Source organism: Polyodon spathula, chromosome 13, assembly GCF_017654505.1.
Source record: "Polyodon spathula isolate WHYD16114869_AA chromosome 13, ASM1765450v1, whole genome shotgun sequence".
Taxonomy (NCBI): domain Eukaryota; kingdom Metazoa; phylum Chordata; class Actinopteri; order Acipenseriformes; family Polyodontidae; genus Polyodon; species Polyodon spathula.
Genome location: NC_054546.1, coordinates 27,486,275 through 27,511,334, shown reverse-complemented (window position 1 = coordinate 27,511,334; position 25,060 = coordinate 27,486,275). Strand labels below are relative to the sequence as shown.

The window sequence follows — 25,060 nt, the reverse complement described above, 5'->3', positions numbered from 1 at the left end:
ATTATTTGTCAGTTTGTCAATTACTTTTCTTTTTCATTATATGTATATGGTTCTTTTAAGATATATACTTTTTTTTTTTTTTTAACTAACTCCATGTTGACTTTTAAACAGACGTGCTTCAGCCTTGGTGCGGTGTGTTTTATAGTTTGTAAAAAGTATCCCATTGGAATGGTCGCAGCGCTGTTTGATGTCTCGTTACATTTCAGAAGTACCGGTCACGATCGGTTCGTTATTTAAGCACGGCTGGAAACCAATCGAATTAATAATGAAAATCCTTACCTGTGTGATGAGAATGAAACGAGGCGCTGGATTCAGAGAGACTGATGTGAATAGATTCTGTGTGCGCGCTGCCACACACACACACACACACACACACACACACACACACACACACACACACACACACACACACACACACACACACACACACACACACACACACACACACACACACACACACACACACGTGATAGGAAACTGTGGCACACCCATCAAACAGGAAGTTTATTCTGCTCTCATTTTGAATAAATCTACAGCAGCGATTGGGAGTGGGTAGTTTATTATGCAATTTAATCCAATACATTTTCTATTGTTATTGCTATGCATTTTCTTTATTTCTAATGAAAGGTCTTTCGTAAATGTATTTTAAAACAGAGCCATCCCCTAATTATCTACAGAACCTGTTTCACCGTTCCTTCATCATTGTGGAATTCAGCTTTTCCAACACATGTTCTTAAAGGTGGTCATTAACTTTTTAAACCCATTTGCCTACTATTCATTGGTTCTCCGGTACCTTTCATGTCTTCCGTCATTATTGGAGAATTCAACTTTCAATTACACTCTCAAATTCTTCCAATAACCTGTGTTAAATCTTACTTAGTTTCTTCACTATTGGATATCAGTGGAAATCAAAGTGTTACATTTAGACAGACAGACAGGTAGGCAGGCAGGCAGGCAGATGGATGGACGGACGGCCGGGTGGAGGGACAGACAGGCATCACAATTCAATATTTCTTCTTTTTTTTCTGTGGGACGGTATAAAATGGTATTTGTGTGCTGGTGACTACCAAGGCTGGAGCCCCGGTGTCAATTAGTAGTAGCACATTTTATTTTTTGTTTGTCAGTCATATTAAATATCAAATCCTATTTTTAACTCAACAGAGCCTTCTGATATAATATTGTCATGAATGTGTTCCTCCTCTCATGTTCATGACAATGTGTGCATTGCAGGGAGTCTGACCTCAAGACAAAGACAGTTTGAATACCGTTTCACATCAGGGGAACTCTTTTTTAACTTGTCCCGGCAGGTGGGGAGTAGCCTAAAGTATATCTGAAATGTGAGGAAAAACATTTTCTTTGCAATGCCCTTGTATTTCTCATCAATAAACCCGTCACTGTTTACATTAATAGTATTCCAAAGAAATCTGCTGATTCTCAATACCTCAACGCCGGTTCATTTGTAGCCAAATATTTGCATCAACTGTTATGTTTTCAACTATTTTATGTAATGAGTCGCTAGTTTTTGAAAGTGTATCGACTTTTATTGTAAATTCTAAGAAAATATTTTAACAATGGGCCCCTACATGAAAACAGAAGAACAAACATGCAGCAGAAACACATTGCTGAAGAACAAAGATCCCCCCAGTGGTTCTGAACTGTTACTGCACATGTGGACGACTTGCTCGCTCACTCACTAAAATATTTTGCAGGTATTTGAAGAGGAGACGATTATCTAGTCAGGGACACCAAGATATTTAGTGAGTAAGAAAGAAGGCAATAAAGCAAGGGGTCTGAGTAGTGGATGAAAACACAAAGGCAACAAACTAAGAAAGTAGTAGTGACTGCTTAACTCAATTCAAAATGAAGAAGCAACCCAAATATCTTCTCTGCAGCACATTTTACAGAAACAAAAGTTGCTTATCTGAGGTGTGAGCAGATTACACAACCCAACAAGAAGGAAGTACTGAGTGTGTGCATCATATGATTATAACTGACTGACAGACAGACAGACTGCTGGATAGAAAAATAGATAGAGATAGATAGATAGCTTCTATTGTCAGAAGATAGGCAGATCGATACCGTTGTCAGATAGATAAATAAATACATATTATTGTCAAATAGGTAATAATACACCACATATAATTTAATTTTAATGTGTTTATTCTGGTATAATTTTAACAGCAAAAAACATTATAAAATATATAAAAGCTCTATGTACAAAAAATATTTTGAAAAAACAGTCAAATTCAGCCCCTATCACATGCAATTCAAACAGCTGCAGACTTTCCTTTTTTTTTTTTTACTTTAAAGAAAATGACACAGGGATGTATTTGTTTATTTAAATAAATGAACAAAATGGCTAAAATAATAAGATAAACTAGTATAATTTTTGAGTGGTGTTTTTGAATTGTATATGTTGTTAATAAGCACACCAGAGCGTTTCAGAGCAGATGTGTGAGGCTACACTTTTACAGCACTGTTTCAAACATGCGTGCATCTCACACCCAGCCTGGGGTCCCACTGGAATGATGGCCCCGCTGCGCTCACAGCTGCTTTCAACAAGAATCAAATGAATGTTTTGAGACCCGTGAGCACAATACCTTCAAGCTCAAAAGATTGAAAAAAAAAAGAAAAACTGTATTCTGTGTGAACCACAGAAATATTTCACTATAAAAAATGAAAATATAGGCCTTTAATTATAGTGTAGTAGGATATAGTATTAAAATAATATTTTATTTTAATGATATCTTTATACAATGCATAGAAATACTGGTAAAATATAGGTGTATATATAGACATATACTTATATGCTATGTAATTAAAGGTTATAGACTGCTTATAAATTAAATGAAAATGCTGTTTCTAAACTGGATATTACTCTAATTCTAAACATATGACATCATATTAAGAGCTAGTCTCTAAAGGTTTTAAAATCCATTTCCCCAGCACCATTTTTGCTGCTCCCCCATATTGTGAAGCTTTATTAAAAGTGTAGTAACACAAGCTTTAAATCCACTTCTCTCTCTCAATCACTGCATCTCTCATTACTGGCCCTCCTGTTACTGTGCTGAGAAGCTTTTAGTCTTCACTTGATTTTATTTTAATGTTAATTCAGAATATGCAAAAGATATATACATATACATATTAAATACAACATTGTAGATACACTGCTGCATCCTGGCAACATGCTATAGGTCACATGTTTTGACTGCTGCTCACCCATTGGAGGGATTCTGAACTACAATACGATAGGAGCAGCAGCAATCTACAGCATTTTCTTTCTGATATTTGCATGTTCCAAACTGAAGGATAAAAATACAAGTGAAAAGAACGAAAAGATCTTCAACAGAAGAAAGAGGGAGACAGTGAGAATGTTACTAGTGCTAATTGAAGGTAAGGAAATGGATTCTAAATCTTGGCTGGCGCTCTTTTAATTTCTCCATTATTTTCACTGCCCCCCTTGCTTCTACCCCTTATACAGGAGCAGCCCTGTGTCAGAGCTGACTGGCTCTCCATGGTTTCATTCCAGTGTGATTCATCATGGCCCGTCTTCTTTCAGAGCCTCCTCGCTCTTTTTCTCCCTTCGGGATTTCTTTGACTGTTCAGTTTGAATGGCTTCCAGCCCTGGGAAGTGCAGATTCCTCCTTGCTCGCTGGAGGAAAACAATTTAAAAATTTTAAAAATGACATGACTCTGCTCCTTTCACAGGGCAATGGTTACACTGCAGTGTACTGGGTCAACTTTAGCAACTGCTTTCACAGACCCTGATTAGCACTAGTCTCGTGCTACCTTACCTACAGTAACATAGGATAGTCCAGGATCAGTGCTCATCAGGGTCTGTGAAAGCAGCCGAGTGGTGTGCAGGGTGACTCTTATTCTTAGAGATGTCATCTTGTGCAACGCCTAGCTGCTCAAACCATGCACAATGTTTTCTGGTATAATAATGGTTACGTATAACATAGTAACTGATTGTAAATCACAAAGACTGTACTCGGGAACTGATATTGAACAGTTTCAGTATGAATCCAAATGGTTCTGAATAGAACGTCAAGGGTTCCAGAACCCCAAGAATGTAGAACCCTGGTTATGGGTTCTGTTGGATAGTGGAACTCACCTTTCTCTGATAACGGTACATTAGGAGCGCAATTAGAAGCAACACCACAAACAGGAAGGAGAGGAGGGTTACCGCAGCAACCTTGTTGGAAGACTGGGCTGGGGCAGAACCTTGGAGTTGACCTGCAATGGGGGTTCAGAGGTCAAAGTGAAACAATAGAAAGTTGTTAAAACAAAGTTCCCCTTAAAACACCTGCCCACCCACCCACAGGCACCCCTGTAACCTCAACAGAGCTCTCAGAATCATGTTTACTCTCAGTGTGCCTGGTACAGAGGAGTGTGGCCATTACCTTATACTCTGCCCCTAGTGGATGTGACAAATACCACATACTATTACCAGACAGCAAATGTGGTATATTTCACTCCACCAGGGGGCAGAGTTACACTCTGGTGTACCTGACGTACTGATTGTTCAGTCATGATTCGCAGAGCTCTGTTGAGGCCACAGGTTAATGGTCACACAGGTATTGCTGATTTAAAGATATAAATGATTTGCTGTGTTAGAAAAAAACAGACTTGCAGAAATGATTTTAAATGACACTCTTAGTTTCTTCTTGTTTACCTATTAGTTGAAGCATTTAGACAAAGAAACATGTAGGCACTCTCCAAGTGCTTTTGACATATTAATTTCTCTTAAGATTATTAAGTGGTGAAACAAAGTCCCAATTTGCATTTCATGAAACATAATATACCTTTTGTAGATGCAGTAGTGGCAGAAATCCACTAGTGGGCATATAGACAAACAGAAGCTCTATTACAGCCAGGCTCACAAATAGGAGCCTCTGTAATTGCACCTGCTGTTTGTGTGTCTCACGGATGCAGCCGTGTTTTCCTCACCTGTGATGTGCAGTTGGAATGGGATCTGTCCCACCAGGCTCCCCTTGCTGTATAGAGAGCAGATCCATTCCCCTGCGTGCTGCTCGCTCACTCTAGGGATAAGGAATGTTCTGTCGAAATTCAGACCCCCCAGCTTCGCCTGGTTACTGGTCAGTAGAGGGGCCTGCTCCGGGGCGTCAGTAGGATCAGTCTGGTTGGAGTCTGTGGTCACTTTCGTCCACTCGAACCTGTCCACTTGCGAATAGTCACTGAGAGTGCAGGTCATAGACACCGACTTCCCTTCCGAGACCAAACCACTGGGCTTCACTGAGACTGGAAACAAAGGGGACATTATGCAGGTGAGAATCAAGAACTGCACACAGACAGACAGACCCACAATAATCCTGTGCAGTTTGACACTACAATATAATTTCTTGATCTTGGTGTCTGTGTTATTTTACTACATTCCTCCTGAGTTTATTTTGATTAAAGCAGCAGACAGACAGACATGCAGATGTATGGGAATGGGAAACTTCACTCCTAGATAAAAACAGCCATATTGTGGAGCTCAGTGATATACAGGGCTCAAGATTCCTCCTCCAGACAGCCCCTCCTCACCTGCTGCCACCACGAGCCTGACGCTCCTCTCAATCCTCTTCCCATTGACGCTGCCGGAGCAGGTGTAGACCCCGCCGTGACTAAACTCCACAGAGGGGATGAGCAGGGAGGCGTTGCGGCCGCTCGGAGCAGCGCGAGACCCCGGTACCGTGGAAGAGTCTGCTTTCCGCTGCCAGCCCGTGTGGGATGGAGACAGGCCAGCACTGAACACACACGGCAGGGTAGCTGGGAGCCCCAGGCTGCCGTACACCATGCTACCACTGCTGGAGGGACTGGAAATACCTGCACCAGGAATTCAGAATTCAGTATCAGTCAAAACCAGCCAGGGATGGCAATAGTTTAACAGATGTCTCAACCTTTTACCATGTGTTCATGATTTATTTGTTAAACATATAACCATTGTCGAAGAAATATGTGTGAAATGCAGAGTTGAACTGTAGTATTTGTACAGTAGGATGTGTGCAGGGTGTGGTCATTTTTCAGAGTTTTTATTTTTCCATATGCACATAAATGTAATAAATGTTGCAGCACATCTTTAAACAGCAACAGCTCTCTAATGGAGGACTTCTTGTGATGGCTTTTCTGATTGAAATGTTTTAGAAATTAAACAGAGTCTAACTTCCCTGATAGCAGCCCTGAAGCAGTGAGAATGTTACTTAATAGAACACACTGAAACCCTTTTTGATATTATTTATATTTATGTAATATATCTTTTTTTAAATATCTGATCATGAGTGCTGTTGTATGATTCTCTATTGCTGTTCCTGCTTAGATCATTGTTCACCAGTAATGTCTTTCTCAGCTACGGGCACCTGCAAAAGGTTCCTAAAAGCTGAATTAATTTCTGAAACCTATTATAAATGTATAATCTATACCTGTATTCCATATTTACAGCAGTATTTCCATATAGGATCTCCATGTAGTTATTTCATAAATAATTTTACAGCCTAGTGTCCTCTCTAGGAAGTGCAGGGCCACACAATGCATTCATGGCTACAGTGTTCACATTAAATAATATTGTAGACAGGTACAGTTTTTTTTTGTTTGGCACAATAATTAAAATGTAATCTTGAGAACAGTAACTGCAACTTTTATTTAACATCACGTAGTCAAAGAAACTACAAAATGATATGGCAAGTCTACTGGAAACCATAATATTAGTACAGTATTTCATGATAGATTTCAACATGTCAAGATTCATTCGACATTATGAAGCAAGATTAGTTAAATCTATTGGTGGATGCACATCTTTTGGCCATAGCTGTACAAAAGGGTTCGTCTTAACAGCACATTCTTGTCATGTATTGAACTGAGCCCAATCATTATTTTTTATTGATATTAAAATCAGTAAATCAAGTGTTCAATAATTACCCAGCACTTCTAGAGTGTAGCTAACTCTGGCAGTGCGCCCCAGGTATGACACTTGACAGGTCCAATTCCCGGAGTCCTCTCTGTCAAGATCTTTGATGTCCAGGCTGCGTTCTCTGATCTGCTGCTTGCGAGAGGACTGGAGCACGATGCCATTCTGGAGCCAGCTCACCTTCGCCCCCTGTGGCCAGTCAGAGGCACTGCACTGCAGGGTCAGCGACGAGCCCTCAATGAAGGGGCCGGCAGTTGCAGGAGACACTGAGAGAGGAAAGCAAATCCAATGAAGTTAAAGTCATGCTACATATTGTCTGTGCCCCCCTACAGCACTCCCTTCTCCCTCGCCATTCAATAGCCCACTAATGCAGTTCATTCACAGTTAGGCTGTGTTGACAGTAAAGTGTCATGTGCTGAACTTTGCATGATAAGGGCCTTTCACTGACTCAGTGAAGAGGATGCTACTCTCCAGGTGAAATGACCTTGCAGATGCAAGACCGCCGGAAAGCACAATGAGAACTTTCTTATACCTGTTTGTTGTTGTAACATGTGTGTCTGCTTTCAAAACGTCCCTACATAGCAAATGCAATAAAGTGCACGAGAGGTAACATTTCTAATCCATAACTTCAAAGCACTCAATCAGAAGTCAAGATCAAAAATGTTCAGCTAGTCTGCTTGACTCAGTTTCTTCTAATTTCAGTAACACTGATGGAGGCACTAGCCCAAACACTTGTCTGCTTGCTTTCCTCTAGTTTCCCATCAGGTAAGGTCTATGTATGCAGTGATGTCTAAGCTGGTTCTTTACCTTGCATGACGTGCAGGTGAAGGAACCTCTGAAAGTTCTTTCTCTCGTAGTTGACTGCACACCTGTATCGCCCCGCATCAGACATCCGCATGTCCTCCACAGCCAGAGAGAAATCTCCGCTGTGGAAGCGGGGCTGATGAGCTTTCATCCGCTTACTGGTTAGGCTGCTCCAGAACTCCAGACCACTCTTCTCACTCCTCCACACCGTCCTCTCAACACTGTCAGCAAGACAGAAAACAACAGAACGGCCATCACTCTAATGCAACAATTAATAAATTACTGATCTCCAGGGTTTTTATTTAAGCATTCCTTGATGTTTAAAAGCTTGCATCATAAACATATTCCTAATATTTTCCTACTGCTGTTTAGTTTCTGCAAATTGTTTTAAAGGATTATGAACATCCTGTTTCTGTTTCTATAACTACAGTTCAATTCTGTCCACTCTAAAACAGTTGCAGCTGCTAGTTAAATTAACTTAATACCAAATCTCAATCCGAGACAAACTGTCAGGTTGCTAAATAAATGACAAGTGCATATTTCCCAGTTAAAATTAAAATAAATTACATTTTCAATTGTTTAAATGTGCAATAAAATATTTGTTTTAAAACAATACACAAATTCGCAGTTTCACAGAGGACAGAATTAACCTAGACAGCAGGAGTCCGAATTAGAAAATTGGCCGAAACTTAAAATACACACAACAATAACCGAACCCTAAACCTAAGGGTTGTGGGGTACTGGCCGTAAATCACCAATTAATTCTCACAGCGTAATCAGTATATTCAGTCTTCTCCCCATCCCATACCCTGTTTATCGTCACGTGTAGCTGTGTTGAGCGTGAATGATTCACGACGTAAATTACGAGTTGCGTGAGCAGCACAACCCTGTGTGAGCTACCCTGCGAGAGCTACGCTGTGGGAGCTTTCGTTCTGCATCTACATACGCTTGTCTTACGGGGGCACCCAGCGGGTATACAGGGGCGTGCACATATATAATCTGTGTGCGTGTGTTGATATGGTTATATAAATAAATAGCATTACACTCGACATTTCACTAAAAGTCCATACGCTGTGGAGCTTTTTAACACCGACACATGTTTCTGCAGTAGCAACTGTAACAGGTAGCGTGGCCAAAAGCACCAGTAGGTTGAATACATCAGGATACAGAAGTCCCAGGTCGTGTTCTATACAGACCTTCTTGAGTTCTGGTAGACATCTCATTATCCGATTCCCGAGCGTTGAAATAGGCTCAATATGGTGTACAAATAAATCGCATTGCATTTCAGGAACACTGCATTGAAATTCTTGATTCAGCTTCACAAGTGCTTTCCCTTTAGTATATTAACAGTTTTCCGGTTTTCAATTTAGCATAAAATAGCATCATTTTTTTTTTTTTTAAAAAAAAAACGGTTTTTCCACTAACTGGACTCCAACTTAACGGGAAACATGCGCCAGTCTTTGACTTCACGTTATGGGGGAACGTGTGCAAACCGAGTACATGTGCGTCCATAACTGCACCTTACGGGGAAATAAGTTCAGTTTGTTAGTGTCAGTGACAGAAAGGCAAACGCAATACATTGCTAAGCAGAAATCAATATTTTGGAGAGGACTATTGGAGGGGCCAGTGCCCCTGCTTGCCCCCCTTAGCTTAAGAGAGTAGAACACAAACAGCTCAAAAGGCATTTCAATAGACCAATTTAACCAGCTCCTCAACGAGCACTAGTCTCCTTAACCAGCGCGACCAGCTGGACACCAGCAAACCAGCACAGCGCTGCCCATTGCTGGAATTACCACCTGGGTACTGTTAATTTAAAACAGAGCTCTTCCGTAATATACCTACACCCCACATAGAAATACATAAGCCTGCCGTTAATATTGTATTATATATATATATATATATATATATATATATATATATATATATATATATATATATATATATATATATATATATATATATATATATATATATATATATATATATATATCTCGAACGAAATTTGACCTAAATTATGATTACTTTTTATCTTAAATCAAACTGTTGAACTACTGATAATTCTTTTGGTAACCGGTACATTTCTGAGGTAACAAACTTCTTAAATATGAAAAAACAAATAAAGTAAATAAATAATAAATACGTATTGAAGCTTGCCTCACCTTTTGCTGAATATTTTGAACCAGTGAACTGTCGTACCTCTGTTAACTCCGTGAGGCAGAGGAGTTTTAAAACAGGGTAATAAAGCTCGAGATCCAACGCCCGCAAAAACATGTTCCTCTGCAGAGCTGCGTGATACTGTGCAGAAAAAACAAAAGAAGACAGACACGACCTTTAATTTAAAACAGCGATTTCGAATCTCTTTTATGTCGTTTTCATGTTAGATATGGTTCCTTTGGAAACCACATTTAAAAAAAATAAATACATTGAAACGAGTTTTTTTTGTTCGCTGCTTCCATTTTTTTATCTGTCCAGTCGACCACCTTTCCCTGTCTCTTATGCAAGACTACTGTCTGTCACCTCACTAATATAAACTAATAGAAGTGAATCTGTCCAGCCGACCCCCATTCCCTGTCTTATGGTACAAGACTACTCCTCTCACAACTCTGAGCTGCACCTGTCCAGCTGACCCTCAGTTTACTGCTTTGGTGTTCCATGGTAAAAGTACAGCAGTAAGTGTAGTAAAGTACAGAGATCTCCCAATTCCAGATCTCCCATTATACAAACACAACAAACTATAGTAAAGTGCACCCTTATTTATAGTAATAATAATAATAATAATAATAATAATAATAATAATAATAATAATAATAATAATAATAATAATAATCTTTACTTACCATCACAGAACAGAGCAATCCCAATAAGCAAAATGAAAAAACGAAGCATGGTTTATTTTCTTATTTAAAGCTTGATAATCCTTAAGAAATATTTTAATTATATTGATTTTGTTATAATGTATAATTCTCACTTATATTCAGTAATAATACAAGTATATGTGCTTCTTGCAGCGTTAAAACAAAATACTTGCAATCTAAAATATAATAACAAAAATTATGATAATAATAGAAAACAGATTATGTTTATGTTTTGCTTTGTCAGTGTCTTTATTCTTATAATCCTTAATGCAATTTTACAGCAATAATAATAATAGCAAGAATATTTTTTAAAAAGTATTTTAAAAAATGTGATTATATAAAATAAACTTGTAAAATCTGCAGGATTGTAATATAACTCAGACTGTAATATGACTTCTCTGAGTAAAGCATTGATTCTAAACTGCACAATTCTGGAAAACACCTACCTTTAGAACGGACTGAGACTCATTTACATATACGTCACATGGGAACCTCACTTCTCTAAACAATAGATACCAGATTTGGAACTAGAACAGCCAGACGACATAGGAAATATCATTTAATAAGACTGACGTGAATCTCGTCCGGCTGATTTAGACAGGTACGTGTGTGTGTGTGTGTGTGTGTGTGTGTGTGTGTGTGTGTGTGGGGGGGGGGGGGGGGGGGGGGGGGGGTCACACAGTTTGATGATTTAAATTCATTTCTTTGAAGTTTTATTTTTTTCCAAATCTCGGTTTGACTTGCGTCTGCTGGAAAATCTGATGATAAGCATTTTTAACTTTACTGGCAGACAAATATATGTATTTTGCACGACCCCCTTTCCCCCTGTAGCACTACACTGACAATGCAATGATTCTGTATTATACTGAGAGGCAGTGGTAGAACAAATATAAGGCAGCTACAATGGGGTGACACTGCCATTGGGAGAATGGGACCACAGTATGCTAAATATACCCTTTCTAAATTATTATTGTTCCTTAGTATAATACAGTCTATAGACCATTACATTGTCATTGTAGTGTCAATGTCTGCCTGTCTGTCTGTCTGCTTTTTCATTGAAGATCATTTGAGAAGGGTATGCTTAGAATACTGTTGCTCCATTCTTCCAGTGGCATCCCATTGTAGCTGTTCTATACTTGTACCATCATCTCCTCTCAGTATAATGCAAAAGTATTACATTCCCATTGAAGTACCACTGCACATCTGCATTTCTCTCTCCCCTAGCCCTGCTTTTGCACCCCTCTCTCCCCCACTCCCCCTCTCTCTCTCTCTCTCTCTCTCTCTCTCTCTCTCTCTCTCTCTCTCTCTCTCTCTCTCTCTCTCTGTCTCTTCATTCTTGTGGTTTCCTGCTCATCTTATCTTTTATTCTGTAGGACTTCCTTTCTGTTGAAGCTTTATAGAATCATACATTTGTGTGAGAAGAGATAGAAACTGTTCAGGCTCCTTGCTCCCTTGCGTTGCTCCTAGAGTTTCAGATCGGCTGTTTTGAAGTTCTAAATTAACTACATGTACAGCATCGCAAGATCTGCTCAACAAACACCAGAAGAAACAAAAACTTACTGTTGACCTCATTGCATTGATGAAGGCATGAACCCCAAATGTTTGTCTTGTCTTCTTGATTTGGTTTCTTCTTGTGTCACCTCAAAGTTGAATTTCTGAAATGACCACTAGGGGTGTGTAGCTGTAATTTCTGTCTCTTGGTATGTGGCATTTTCTACAATGATTTTTGCCACAGTTGCAGAGGGAAGCACACATTACAGACGCACACCTCCTAGTGGTCACTTCTAAAAGCACTTCCTCACTCCAGTGATTTAACCTTCAGGAGTCTTTTCAGAAGCAGCAGCCAGTGGTTGGAAAAGAACATTAAAGTACATAATAACACCGTGTAACAATTGTTTTTTTGGTTTTTTTTGTTCCTGGGTAGTAAGTGTTATTTCCTAATTGCTTATGTCTCAAAAGTATAGAAAATGGCTATTTTTCCCCACAAACTTTGCTTTTGTGATCAGGACAGTGATATTTTGAAATGTACCTATTTTCCAGAACATTCCAGATAGATTCATGCTGAGTAAACTTGGAGTAACTTCTAGAACTTTCTAGATCTTTCCAGTTATATAAATAGTAGTATAAATACAGGGGCCTTAAGCCCACCAGTTCAGTTTAGTTCCAGCTGCCTAAGTGGATACATATCTGCATTTTTCTGAGATGGCATCAAGAGGTTGCAAGCATCCGGCAGACGCATTTAGCTATGTCTGAGGCCAATTTATCAAGACAAGAGCGAAAAAGTACTCCATGGAAGCATCTGCTAAGATGTGTGAGGCCTACAAGACATATTTCGTCATGCCTGTCGGGGATCAAGACAAACCCTGGGCACCTCATTTCACCTGCGAGCACTTCAAGAAAACTCTGGAAGGTAAGATGGACAATTGTTGCTCGGAATTTTATGTTATAAAATTTGTTAAACGTATCCAGACCTTCCTTCATCCATCGCCTCGGTGCCACACTGCCATGAGCTCCCCGTACCCACTCCACCAGAGAGAGAGCAGCCGTCTTTAGAAGAGAGCAGCAAGTCAGAGAGCGAGAAAGACGTTGTAGATCCAGATGACAATTTCAGAGGTGGAGCTGAGGAGAGAAACCCATACTACCCCAACCAAAAAGACCTCAACGACTTGATTAGAGAGCTTGGTCTCACCAAGTCCAGTGCCGAGCTTTTGACGTTTAGGCTCAAGCAATGGAACCTGTTAGATGAAAGTGTGCAAGTCGCAGATCAGAGGAAGCGTCACCAACCTTTTTCCAGCTTCTTCACCCGTTAAGATGGGCTCTGCTTCTGCCACAATGTGACCAGTCTGTTCGAGGCAATCGGAATCGCCTGTAACCAGAATGAGTGGCGCCTCTTCATTGACAGCTCATCCAGGAGCCTCAAAGCCGTGCTGCTCCATAATGGTAACAAGTACCCGTCTCTTCCCTTGACTCACTCGGTGCACCTCAAAGAGGATTACAACAGCATTAAGACCTTACTGGACGCCTTGAAGTATGATGAGTACGGCTGGGAGGTCATAGGAGACTTCAAAATGGTGGCATTCCTGATGGATCTCCAAGGCGGTTTTACCAAGTTTCCCTGCTATCTTTGCCTTTGGGACAGCAGGGACACCTAGGTGCACTACCACAGGCAGGACTGGCCACAGCGGACCGAGTTCTCTGTGGGGAGGAACAACGTCAAATGGGAGCCACTGGTGGACCCCCAGATGGTGCTGATGCCACCACTGCACATCAAATTGGGCCTTATGAAATAATTTGTCAGAGCTCTAGATAAGGAGTCAGCAGCCTTCAAGTACCTTCAAGACTTCTTCCCTAAGCTGTCTGAAGCAAAGGTCAAAGCCACTGTCTTCGTCGGACCACAGATAAAGAAGATCCTGGAGTGCAATGAATTCCCCAAGAAGCTCACTAGTAAGGAGAAAGCGGCTTGGAACAGCTTTGTCGCAGTGGTTCGGGGCTTCCTGGGCAATCACAAGGCCGAAAACTATGTGGAGCTGGTTGAGACTCTGGTGAAGAACTACGGCACAATGGGCTGTAGGATGTCCCTCAAAGTCCATATCCTTGATGCTCATCTTGATAAATTCAAGGAGAACATGGGAGCGTACTCGGAGGAGCAAGGCGAGCGCTTCCACCAGGATATACTGGACTTTGAACGTCGCTACCAAGGACAGTATAACGAGAACATGATGGGAGACTACATTTGGGGGCTGATTCATGAAAGTGATTTACAGTATAATCATAAATCTCGAAAAACTGCTCACTTCTAAATCTTTTGTAGTCATTTTTGTATTACTTTAGTATAAATACATGTTAATTTGGATTCATATGTTGTTTTTTTCTGACTTTATGTGAACAAAAAGACACAAATTTGCATGTTTTCTCATTGGAAATAGGTAAATTTCTAAATATCACTGTCCTGGTCACAAAAGCAAAGTTTGTGGGGAATAATAGCCATTTTCTATACTTCTGAGGCATAAGCAATTAGGAAATAACATTTACTACCCAGGAACAAAAATTGTGTTACATAGTGTGATCTAAACACTAACAGCAACACAGAAGTATACGGAGCAGAAAGATGCTCACACAGTAAGATACAAAACAGCCAATGCAATATTTAAAACAGGCCGATGATGCAGTGTAGCTGTGTAAAGCACAGGAGTTGTTTATCTTTCACACCAGAGTCGAATCCTAGGCTGGCTTTGATCCCTTTCAAGATTTGTGTTGTGGTTTGCTTAGTGTAGTAATAGGCTCCGCTCAACAACACCAGCATTTCTTAAAGCACTGTTTTTGCATAATATCCTAACCACAATTTTTCCAGTATGACTGATGCTGTGCAGCTCTGATGCACAGTGTATGAGCTGGTAGCACATACTTTTCCAGCTGTTTTTGCATATTCTGTAAACTGTTACAGGGGTGGCAAAGTGTGAAAAATACGTTCCCTCTGTGCTCCCATTCTACCAGTAGCAGCCTCACCCCTTTGTGCTGCCCTGTACCTGTGCCACCATTGCCCTTACATATAATACAGAACCATTACTTTAGAGTGCCACTGTTTGTGTGTCTGCATTGCCAGTGAAGATCATTTGGGAAGGGTACAGTTAACATACTGTGGTCCCATTCTACCAATGGAAGCCTTACCTCATTGTAGTTTCCCTATACTTGTGCTACCCTTTCATTGCCATTTTAGTGCCATTGTCGGTCTGTCTGTGCTGCCATTGAAGATCATTTTAAAGTAATTTCTTGTAACTTCATGCAATTTCATGTAAATGATAGTAATTCGCCGTCATTTCCAGGTACCGATAACTATTTTGTTTAGACAGGGTTAAAAACACTTCTAGATGGTTTCGCTGACGTATAGTTTTGTTTTTACATTGTCAAAAGTTTCAGCACAGAAAGAGCAGTTCAAAAGTGAAATGGAAAATATTCATCAATGTGAGCATGAGAATCCTAAAAGGAGTGTGAACCAAGCATCTTCAATCCATTCTCTTACTTCTTATTAGCTTTATTAACATTATCACTAGCCCTCCCTTTAAAGGAGTGCTGACCAGCTTTAAAATCCATTCTCTTACTTCTTATTAGCTTTATTAACATTATCATTGGCCCCTCCCTTTACAGGAGTGTGAACCAAGCATCTTCAAATCCATTCTCTTACTTCTTATTAGCTTTATTAACATTATCATTGACCCCTCCCTTTAAAGGAGTGCTGACCAGCTTTAAAATCCATTCTCTTACTTCTTATTAGCTTTATTAACATTATCATTGTTACCTCCCTTTACAGGAGTGTGAACCAAGCATCTTCAATCCATTCTCTTACTTCTTATTAGCTTTATTAACATTATCATTGTTACCTCCCTTTACAGGAGTGTGAACCAAGCATCTTCAATCCATTCTCTTACTTCTTATTAGCTTTATTAACATTATCACTGACCCCTCCCTTTAAAGGAGTGTGAACCAAGCATCTTTACAATCCATTCTCTTACTTCTTATTAGCTTTATTAACATTATCATTGTTACCTCCCTTTACAGGAGTGTGAACCAAGCATCTTCAATCCATTCTCTTACTTCTTATTAGCTTTATTAACATTATCATTGTTACCTCCCTTTACAGGAGTGTGAACCAAGCCTCTCAAAAGCCATTCTCTTACTTCTTATTAGCTTTATTAACATTATCACTGGCCCTCGGTTTATAGGCGTTCCAACCATCTTTAAAATCCACTCTCTTGCCTTGTGTTACTTTAACAGTGGTCCCTCTTTAAAGGAATTGCCAACCAAGGATTATTTAAAATCCATATCTTGCCTCTTATTAGAAATAACAACATTATCACCTTTTCTTGCAAGGAAGATTGTTTGGCTCTTGGCTCGTTTTGGAAAACAAACACAATATCAACACAACAGAATGGGACGAGTGCAACATTGTTAGAACTGATAGGAGGAAATGAAACCAATGTTAACATCTTGTTAGGCATTCATTTAAAGGGGCAGTGATAACTGCTTATAAGAAATATTATTTTTAAGCACTTCTTTAAAGGGGTACTGTGACAGGTTGGCTTCCGTGGTGACGTCAGACCAGAAGAAAATACACACCACTGCGAGTGATATGGTAAATGTGCTTGCTTAAGCCGGTTTATTGCAAAAAAGAAAATAAAAAGCTTGTAACAAAAACATTGACACCAAAACAGGTCACGGCATTTGAGCCAAAATAAATAGACAAATAAAACGTACTAACACTAAACAGACAGACAAACGAGTGGACGAACACTAAACAAGTACAGTGCTGGCTGTTCCAGCATGCTATAGCAATTATCATATTTTAGATTTACTCCTCTCTCTCTCATCCATTCTCCACTTCCGAACACACAACCCTTAGTGAGTGAAAACATGATGCTTTTATGCAGCTGTACTGAGACTCGATTGCTAATCAATCATTCAATTGGAGTTGCAGTACAACTGCATGTGAATTAATAAAGTGCAATTCCCCATGCTCACATATTATTACATTTTACTTGCACGTGAAGTGCTGTGCAATCCTCGTGCCTAAACACAAATATACATTTTAAACACTCTTGTTACACAGACCCATTTATATCCTGAGTTGTCTCCCCTGCATAGCTGGCAGCTCCCTCTGGGGGGACTCCATCCCAAAGAACTCCTGCAGCGAAATTATTGTGGGGAAAGGTGGTCTCCTGACCTATCCCCCCTTTTTCATAGCCGGCAGCTCCTTCTAGTGGGGCTCCGGCCACACTGACACCTGCAGCCAAGAAGAGCTGACGGCAACCCCTGGCGAAGCAGTTCCAGCGACCCCAGGCGATGCGGAGCAGCTGGCAACCCCAGGCGATGCGGAGCAACTGGCAACCCCAGGCGATGCCAGGCAGGCATCCTTGGGCGAAGCGAGGCAGGCATCCTTGGGCGGAGCGCGGCAGGCATCCTTGGGTGAAGCACAGCAGGCATCCTTGGACGAAGCGAGGCAGGCATCCTTGGGCAAAGCGTGGCAGGCGTCCTTGGGCGAAGTGTGGCAGGCATCCTTGGGCGAAGTGAAGCAGGCATCCTTGAGCGAAGCAAGGCAGGCATCCTTGGGGGAATATATGTAGGAAGTCAGGACATGCTAGGGTGCAGGTTTTAGCCCACTTCTCGGCCACTACGGCCGGGCAGTTCTTCCCAGTGCTTCCCTCAGCAACCTATGCACGGGCTGCTGAGGACCGCCAGCATCTAGTCCTGGTCCTTCTGGTGAAGGGAGAGGCAGATCCTGCTCCTCTGTCCCTGATGATGAAGGAGGCAGTGGCAGCTCCAGCTCCTCTCCTCGTGACAGAGGGGGAAGTGATACAAGCAGGCATTCATCCTCTGCTGGTGAGGGAAGTGATACCAACAGGCATTCATCCTCTGCTGGTGGGGGAAGTGATACCAGCAGGCATTCACCCTCTGCTGGTGGAAGGGGACCCAGCAGGCATTCACCCTCTGCTTGTGGAGGTAGTGGAGGAGGAGGCAGCTTATGCTGCTGTGTTCCTCACAGTGGAGGTGGCGGAGGCAAAGACAGCTCCTGACGGTGCTCAGTTCCTGACGGTGGAGGTGGTGGCGGCAGAGACAGCTCTTGCTGCTCTGCTCCTTGCGGTGGAGGAGGCAGAGGCAGCTCCTACTGCTCTACTCCTGCCGATGGAGGTGGTGGAGGCATGTAGTCTCCTAGTGGCGGAGGTGGGAGCGGCATGTAGTCTACCCTTATTATATGGGACTGGTGAGTCTCTCCTTCACTTGCAGGAGACTGGTGCAGCTCTCCTTCACTTGCAGGGGACTGGTGTGGCTCTCCCTCACTTGCAGGGGAAGGTGATGGAGGAAGAGGAAGCCCTTGCTCCTCTCCTCCAGGTGGTGATGGTAGGGGAAGTGATACCAGCAGGTACGCATCCTCTGCTGGTGGAGATGGGGACAGCAGGCATTCTTCCTCTGCTGGTGGAAGTGGGAACAGCTCCCTCTTGGGCTTTGGATCCCTGCAGTCCCCCTGTCTGGGCACTGGATTCTCATGGTCCCCCAGCCTGGGCGCTGGAGACCCTGCTACCTGGGCTGCTGTTCTGTTTATAGCTGCCTCCAGGGAGCAGATCACCAACTCCACACCTTCCTCCAGGGAGTTTGGGGTGTGTTCCCTCTCATATGCCTCCCATCTTCCCATGTCCATCAGCTACAGGACCCGGATGGCTATGGGCATGGACTGGGCCTCCAGCCCAGTATTTTCCTGGATCCAGTTCCTCAGCCTAGCAGTGTCTTCTGGCATTTTTTTTTTGTTTGGTTGTTTGTTTTTTTGTTTTGTTTTTTAAACAAGAAACTACAGTTCCTGTTCTGGTCTCAGAATGGAGGCTTGGTTCCAAATCTCACTTCTTACACCACAAAGACGGCTGGAGTAGGTGACGTCAGACCATAAACAGGAACAAGCAAATGAACAACAGGGAGGTGGAGTTTGGTGGAGCTGAGCGATTGTTACCGCTCAGCATTTAATAATTTAAACAAGCAGAAAATAAAAGGTTGCAAAGACAAACAAAACACAGGACACGGCACTCATAGCCAAAAAAAAAAGACAAACAAAACGGACTACACAGACAAAACACGGTGAGCTTCTATTATTACCTATTACAATTACCTCCATCTCCAATCCCGTTCTCCACTCACCGAATACACAACCCCAAGTGAGTGAAACATGCAGCTTTCATGCAGCTGTACCGAGACTCGATTGCTAATCAATCATTCAGTTGGAGTCTCGGTACAACTGCACGTGAATTAATAAAGTGCAATTCCCCGTGCTCACATATTATTACTTTTTACTTGCACGTGAAGTGCTGTGCAATCCTCTTGACTAAACACAAATATACATTTTAAACACTAGTGTTACACAGACCCGTTGATATCCCATGTTCCATTGACTATACACCAACATTAAACACAAAATACACACAGGGGCGGGGCACTATGCCACACAGCCACAAATGTTTGTTCAACTAATCTTGTTTAGCATATATTTAAAGGGGCAGTGATGATGTTTGAAGTGCTGATAAGACAATAGATTTCTAAGCACTTCTTTCAAGGGGTACACATGGAAACACATGCTAATAGAACAAAAAAAGTAGAGAATCTCTATTTCTCTCATTCTTTCTATCGCTCTTTCTCTGCATCTCTCACTCACTCTCTCAGTCTTGACTGGTAATTGTGTCACAGAATTGCGTGGCACAGTATGTGTCAGTGCGACATTGTCAGCAGTCTCCGGAAATATTTAGATGTTTGAAATTCTAGTGTACTGTTTTGAATCTTGAAACAGGGTCTTGATGTGGGTGAGCTGTGACGAGTGTTCCCTTCAGAATGTCAAACATTAAGCAAGACCACCATGGAAAACAGATTCAGCTCAGTGCTACAGTATGTGTTTACACTGTGCACTGAGCCTGCATAACTTTCTACTGTCAAACACTGTGCCTGCAGAACTGTCTAGTGTCCAACACTGTGCTTGCAATACCGATACTGTCCAACACTGTGCTTGTGTCACGGGTGCAGTGACCAGGGGTAACCTGCTTTTAGAATTTGTAACGACTACGACACCTTGGGCTTGGCAAGGACAAGGACCTTGATGACCGAATAGATAATAATTTCCACTATGCATGTTCTTTTTATCCATGGGTTCCAATATACACACACTGGATGCTTGGATAGGTAACAACTATTTTTATCATTTCTCAACAGGGTTAAAATATAATACTAAAAACCACACAGCAACAAGTAAAAAAAAAAAAAAGATAGGGAGAGTCAAAAAAAATAAAAAGCACACCAGGCAGTTCCCTCCTGTTGTAGTTCTCTAAAAAAATGAAAAGTTACTGTACAAAATTGCGAATAAACCAAAAAAAGAAGGAATCAGTCTCTGATAGCTCTGGGGAGTCCCAAGAGACCCCTCTCGCCAACGTCCTCTTCCCTCGCAGCCCGAACCCGCCGCGGACCTAACCACTCCCACCGCCCAGACCTCCAACCGACGACCAGCCAACACCTGCGATGAACCTGAAAGGAGCGGGGCAAAGAAAATGGTCGTCAGGAAACGTTCCCTCAGGTAAGTATAATTACCTTCTCTACCCAGGGGTTCTGGTTACTTCCCCTCAGCCTATCTTTAAACCCCACGTGTTTCCTTTCCCTCTCAACGCTGTTCCTGGAACCCTGACGTGGCACACAAGTGGCTTTTATGCAGCTGTACCGAGGCTCGATTGCTAATCAATCATTCAATTGGAGTCACGGTACAACTGCATGTGAATTAATAAAGTGCAATTCCCCGTGCTCACATATTATTACTTTTTACTTCCACGTGAAGTGCTGTGCAATCCTCGTGCCTAAACACAAATATACATTTTAAACACTCATGATATCCAGTGCACCAATACCTATACACCAACATTAACACACCACAAGCAACACGCAACACACAAATACATACAGGAGTGGGGAAAATTGCCACATACCCCCCCCCCCCCCCCCCCCCCCCCCTTTTAAAATCTCAAAAGTCTTGCTCAGGGACTTTAAGGGGTTCATGGATGACAATGTTGCCAGTAGACAGACTGCTAATGGCAATGCTGTCAGCACATTGCACAGTAACATATGCTACAAATATAGATAATCTCTTTCTCTGTATCTCTCTATCTCTCTGGTAATCATGTCACAGAATTGTGTGGTGCAGTACGTGCCACTGCAACATTGTCAGCAGTCTTAGGAAATATTTAAATGTTTGAAATCCGACAGAATTGTTTTGAATCTTGAAATGGGGTCTTGATGTGGGTGAGCTGTGATGAGTGTTCAGAGTTCCTTTCAGAATGTCACACATTAGTCAAGACCACCGTGGAAGACAGATTCAGCTTAGTGCTACAGTATGTGTTTACACTGTGCTCTAAGCCTGCAGAACTGGCTACTGTCCAACACTGTGTCTGCAGAACTGGCTAGTGTCCAACACTGTGCTTATAATACTGATACTGTCCAACACTGTGCTTACAATACTGATACTGTCCAACACTGTGCTTACAATACTGACTACTGTCCAACACTGTGCTTACAATACTGACTACTGTCCAACACTGTGCTTACAATACTGATACTGTCCAACACTGTGCTTACAATACTGACTACTGTCCAACACTGTGCTTACAATACTGATACTGTCCAACACTGTGCTTACAATACCGATACTGTCCAACACTGTGCCTGCAGAACTGACTACTGTCCAACACTGTGCTTACAACACTGGCTACTGTCCAACACTGTGTCTGCAGAACTGGCTAGTGTCTAACACTGTGCTTATAATACTGATACTGTCCAACACTGTGCTTACAATACTGACTACTGTCCAACACTGTGCTTACAATACTGATACTGTCCAACACTATGCTTACAATACTGATACTGTCCAACACTGTGCCTGCAGAACTGACTACTGTCCAACACTGTGCTTACAACACTGACTACTGTCCAACACTGTGCTTACAATACTGATACTGTCCAACACTGTGCTTACAATACTGATACTGTCCAACACTGTGCCTGCAGAACTGACTACTGTCCAACACTGTGCTTACAATACTGATACTGTCCAACACTGTGCTTACAATACTGATACTGATACAAAAAAGTGCCAAATTACCATGGTAATCAGATCAGTTGCCCATGCATGCATTTTCGTATATGTGTCATACTGTTTACCCTAAATGATATAATTATAAAGGAATGTCACCATTTTTCTTCTCAGTAATAACATCATTTCAGCACTGTTGCATCATTGTGATCTAGAATTAGTTGATTTCTCAACAGTTAAAAGCCCACGCCTGTCATAAATAAAAACACATTGGCTTATTTCTGTTTATAATACAGCAGTGTGCACATGGATTAGAACACCCCATTGCTGCTGTCTATAATACAGCAGTGTGCACATGGATTAGAACACCCCATTGCTTCTGTCTATAATACCGCAGTGTGCACATGGATTAGAACACCCCATTGCTTCTGTCTATAATACAGCAGTGTGCACATGGATTAGAACACCCCATTGCTTCTGTCTATAATACCGCAGTGTGCACATGGATTAGAACACCCCATTGCTTCTGTCTATAATACAGCAGTGTGCACATGGATTAGAACACCCCATTGCTTCTGTCTATAATACAGCAGTGTGCACATGGATTAGAACACCCCATTGCTTCTGTCTATAATACAGCAGTGTGCACATGGATTAGAACACCCCATTGCTTCTGTCTATAATACAGCAGTGTGCACATGGATTAGAACACCCCATTGCTTCTGTCTATAATACAGCAGTGTGCACATGGATTAGAACACCCCATTGCTTCTGTCTATAATACCGCAGTGTGCACATGGATTAGAACACCCCATTGCTTCTGTCTATAATACAGCAGTGTGCACATGGATTAGAACACCCCATTGCTTCTGTCTATAATACAGCAGTGTGCACATGGATTAGAACACCCCATTGCTTCTGTCTATAATACCGCAGTGTGCACATGGATTAGAACACCCCATTGCTGCTGTCTATAATACAGCAGTGTGCACATGGATTAGAACACCCCATTGCTTCTGTCTATAATACCGTAGTGTGCACATGGATTAGAACACCCCATTGCTGCTGTCTATAATACAGCAGTGTGCACATGGATTAGAACACCCCATTGCTTCTGTTGTTAAGATTTGTTGTGCATACAAAATCAAACAACTGGAACTGAATTGTCAAAATAGGCAATTTGGTGATTGTCTAATTTAATTGTTTAATTTAATAGGCCACATGTTCAATTAATTAAAAATAGTAAGAGAAAAGGAACACATAGCCACAAATTGTAATATGCATGAGACTTTTTAGAAGTTGTTTAAGATAAGCCTAATTAAAGCACAAAGTGGTTGAACATTTTCACAGATGACTGCCAAATGTTTCTATCTCTGATTGGTGGCAGAAAAAAGGTAATTCTTACACCCAGAGGTTTTCATGCCGGTAGGTGTATAAATTCTATAAATGGCAAATCTTGAGGTGTTCTAATATATGTTGTGAATAAGAAAACATCTAATCTGCATATAACACAACTCAGTCGAACTGAAATGTGTATGTATTTTTGTATTTTTTTTGTTCAATTTTTTTCAGCAACTTGGTGCTGAGATCCTTGCGTACACATGTCTTTCTTTCTGACATGATTCTTTGGTGTGGTTTTCCTTCAGTTCACTTACTAATGTGTTATGGAACAAGAGTCCTTTCATGTATTATTTGGTAGTGTGGTATCTTTCAGTTCTTTTGTTGTTTTAGATTTTGGAGATACTGCATTTTCCTGTCTGCTTTCTTATTATTAATCTCAATTACTTCTTTCAGCTTTTTCATAGTTTGATATACCTTTTCTCTATCCTTTTTTATATGCTTTCTGCCCCTTTTGCTGATTTGAATTGAAGACTCTGCTGCACTACTGTCACTATCGTGTGGTGTGGCTGCTGAACAAAACTTTTCAATTGTTTCATTCTTTCTGCCTGTGCCGCCTTTGATTAGCTCGTCACCTTTTACATTGTCTTCGCTGTGACCTGCTTGAAATGTCATTTATACTTGTCAGCTTGCCCTGCTCTTTTCTTCTTGCATATCTTTGCCATTTTTCTCTAAAACATCTACTTCTATCTGCACTACTTTGAGGAATGGTCTATTTCTTACTTTCTCTTTCTGTGTTACTCTAAAAAAATAAACTGTCAATACAGTAGAGCGTTAGACAATGCACTGCCTGGCCACTTTATTGTGTGCGTTTCTACCCTGTTGGATTTGGTGGGGCCGAGGCTTTTATTGGCCATTTCACATTACATAACCCCCTTATTGACTAAATATCTTGGCATTGTTAAATAGAGCAAAATATTTATTATATTTTCATTTTTATTAATAGGCAAATATTTCAATCACAAGCCCATTTTACTATGGGTCTCATTTATTAAGTGGTGATAATTTGGCCAGAACTGCAGGAGGAAAATTGAGATGACTGTTCATGGTATTCCCCAAAGTCATCATGCCTTATTTATTAACTTATTAGAAGCAAAAATACTGGTCGGAAATATGCCAGCTAGCATACAAATTGTGGATAGCAACAGGTCTGCAGTTGTACAGAGGGGAAGGAGCTTATTTACTGGTGGCAGCAGAGATAAAAATATGAGACAAATAATTTAGTTTCAATTTAAAATAGTATTTTATTATCTACGCGTCCTACAACAATGTGAAGACTACAGCGCATGTCATTTCAAATCGGCAACCAGCTTTTGCTGCCTATGCTCTCCACTGCGTCAGCATTCAGTCAGCGGAATTTCTGGGTAATTTAGGTAAAGTATTTTTAAACAGTTCCATCATTACTGAAACAAAATAAGTTGTTACAGTAATGACAATTTTAAGCATTTTATGAATTTATAAAAATCTGTGGCATATACATTCTGACCTGACTTTGAA

At 41.2% G+C, this 25,060-nt stretch overlaps 2 protein-coding genes across 3 annotated transcripts in view; both read right to left on the bottom strand.

Moving 5' to 3' along the window:
* Positions 1-358, bottom strand: part of LOC121326283 (hemicentin-1-like) — a 28,862-nt gene extending 28,504 nt beyond the window's left edge. For both annotated transcript variants that reach the window (XM_041269527.1, XM_041269528.1), the window contains exon 1: positions 280-358. The gene's annotated coding sequence lies outside the window, so the exon portion shown is untranslated. The remainder of the gene's footprint in view (positions 1-279) is intronic.
* A 1,816-nt stretch (positions 359-2,174) lies between these two features.
* Positions 2,175-10,730, bottom strand: dicp2.1 (diverse immunoglobulin domain-containing protein 2.1). The gene is made up of 8 exons (XM_041267918.1): positions 10,549-10,730; positions 9,871-10,006; positions 7,715-7,932; positions 6,919-7,173; positions 5,548-5,829; positions 4,951-5,262; positions 4,115-4,236; positions 2,175-3,652 (listed from the first exon to the last, which is right to left on the bottom strand). Exons 1-8 carry the CDS (start codon positions 10,595-10,597, stop codon positions 3,539-3,541), a joined length of 1,488 nt encoding a protein of 495 aa, XP_041123852.1. The 5' UTR covers positions 10,598-10,730; the 3' UTR covers positions 2,175-3,538.
* Between the last annotated feature and the right edge of the window lie 14,330 nt (positions 10,731-25,060).

Bases quoted from the DNA above. Each gene is read 5' to 3' on its own strand.
- dicp2.1 (XM_041267918.1), bottom strand. From the start codon at position 10,597: ATGCTTCGTTTTTTCATTTTGCTTATTGGGATTGCTCTGTTCTGTGAT. The intron at 7,933-9,870 runs GTGAGGCAAGCT...TCTTGCTGACAG, and splicing joins TTCAAAATATTCAGCAAAAG to TGTTGAGAGGACGGTGTGGA. The intron at 4,237-4,950 runs GTGAGGAAAACA...CCCCCATTGCAG, and splicing joins ATTCCAACTGCACATCACAG to GTCAACTCCAAGGTTCTGCC.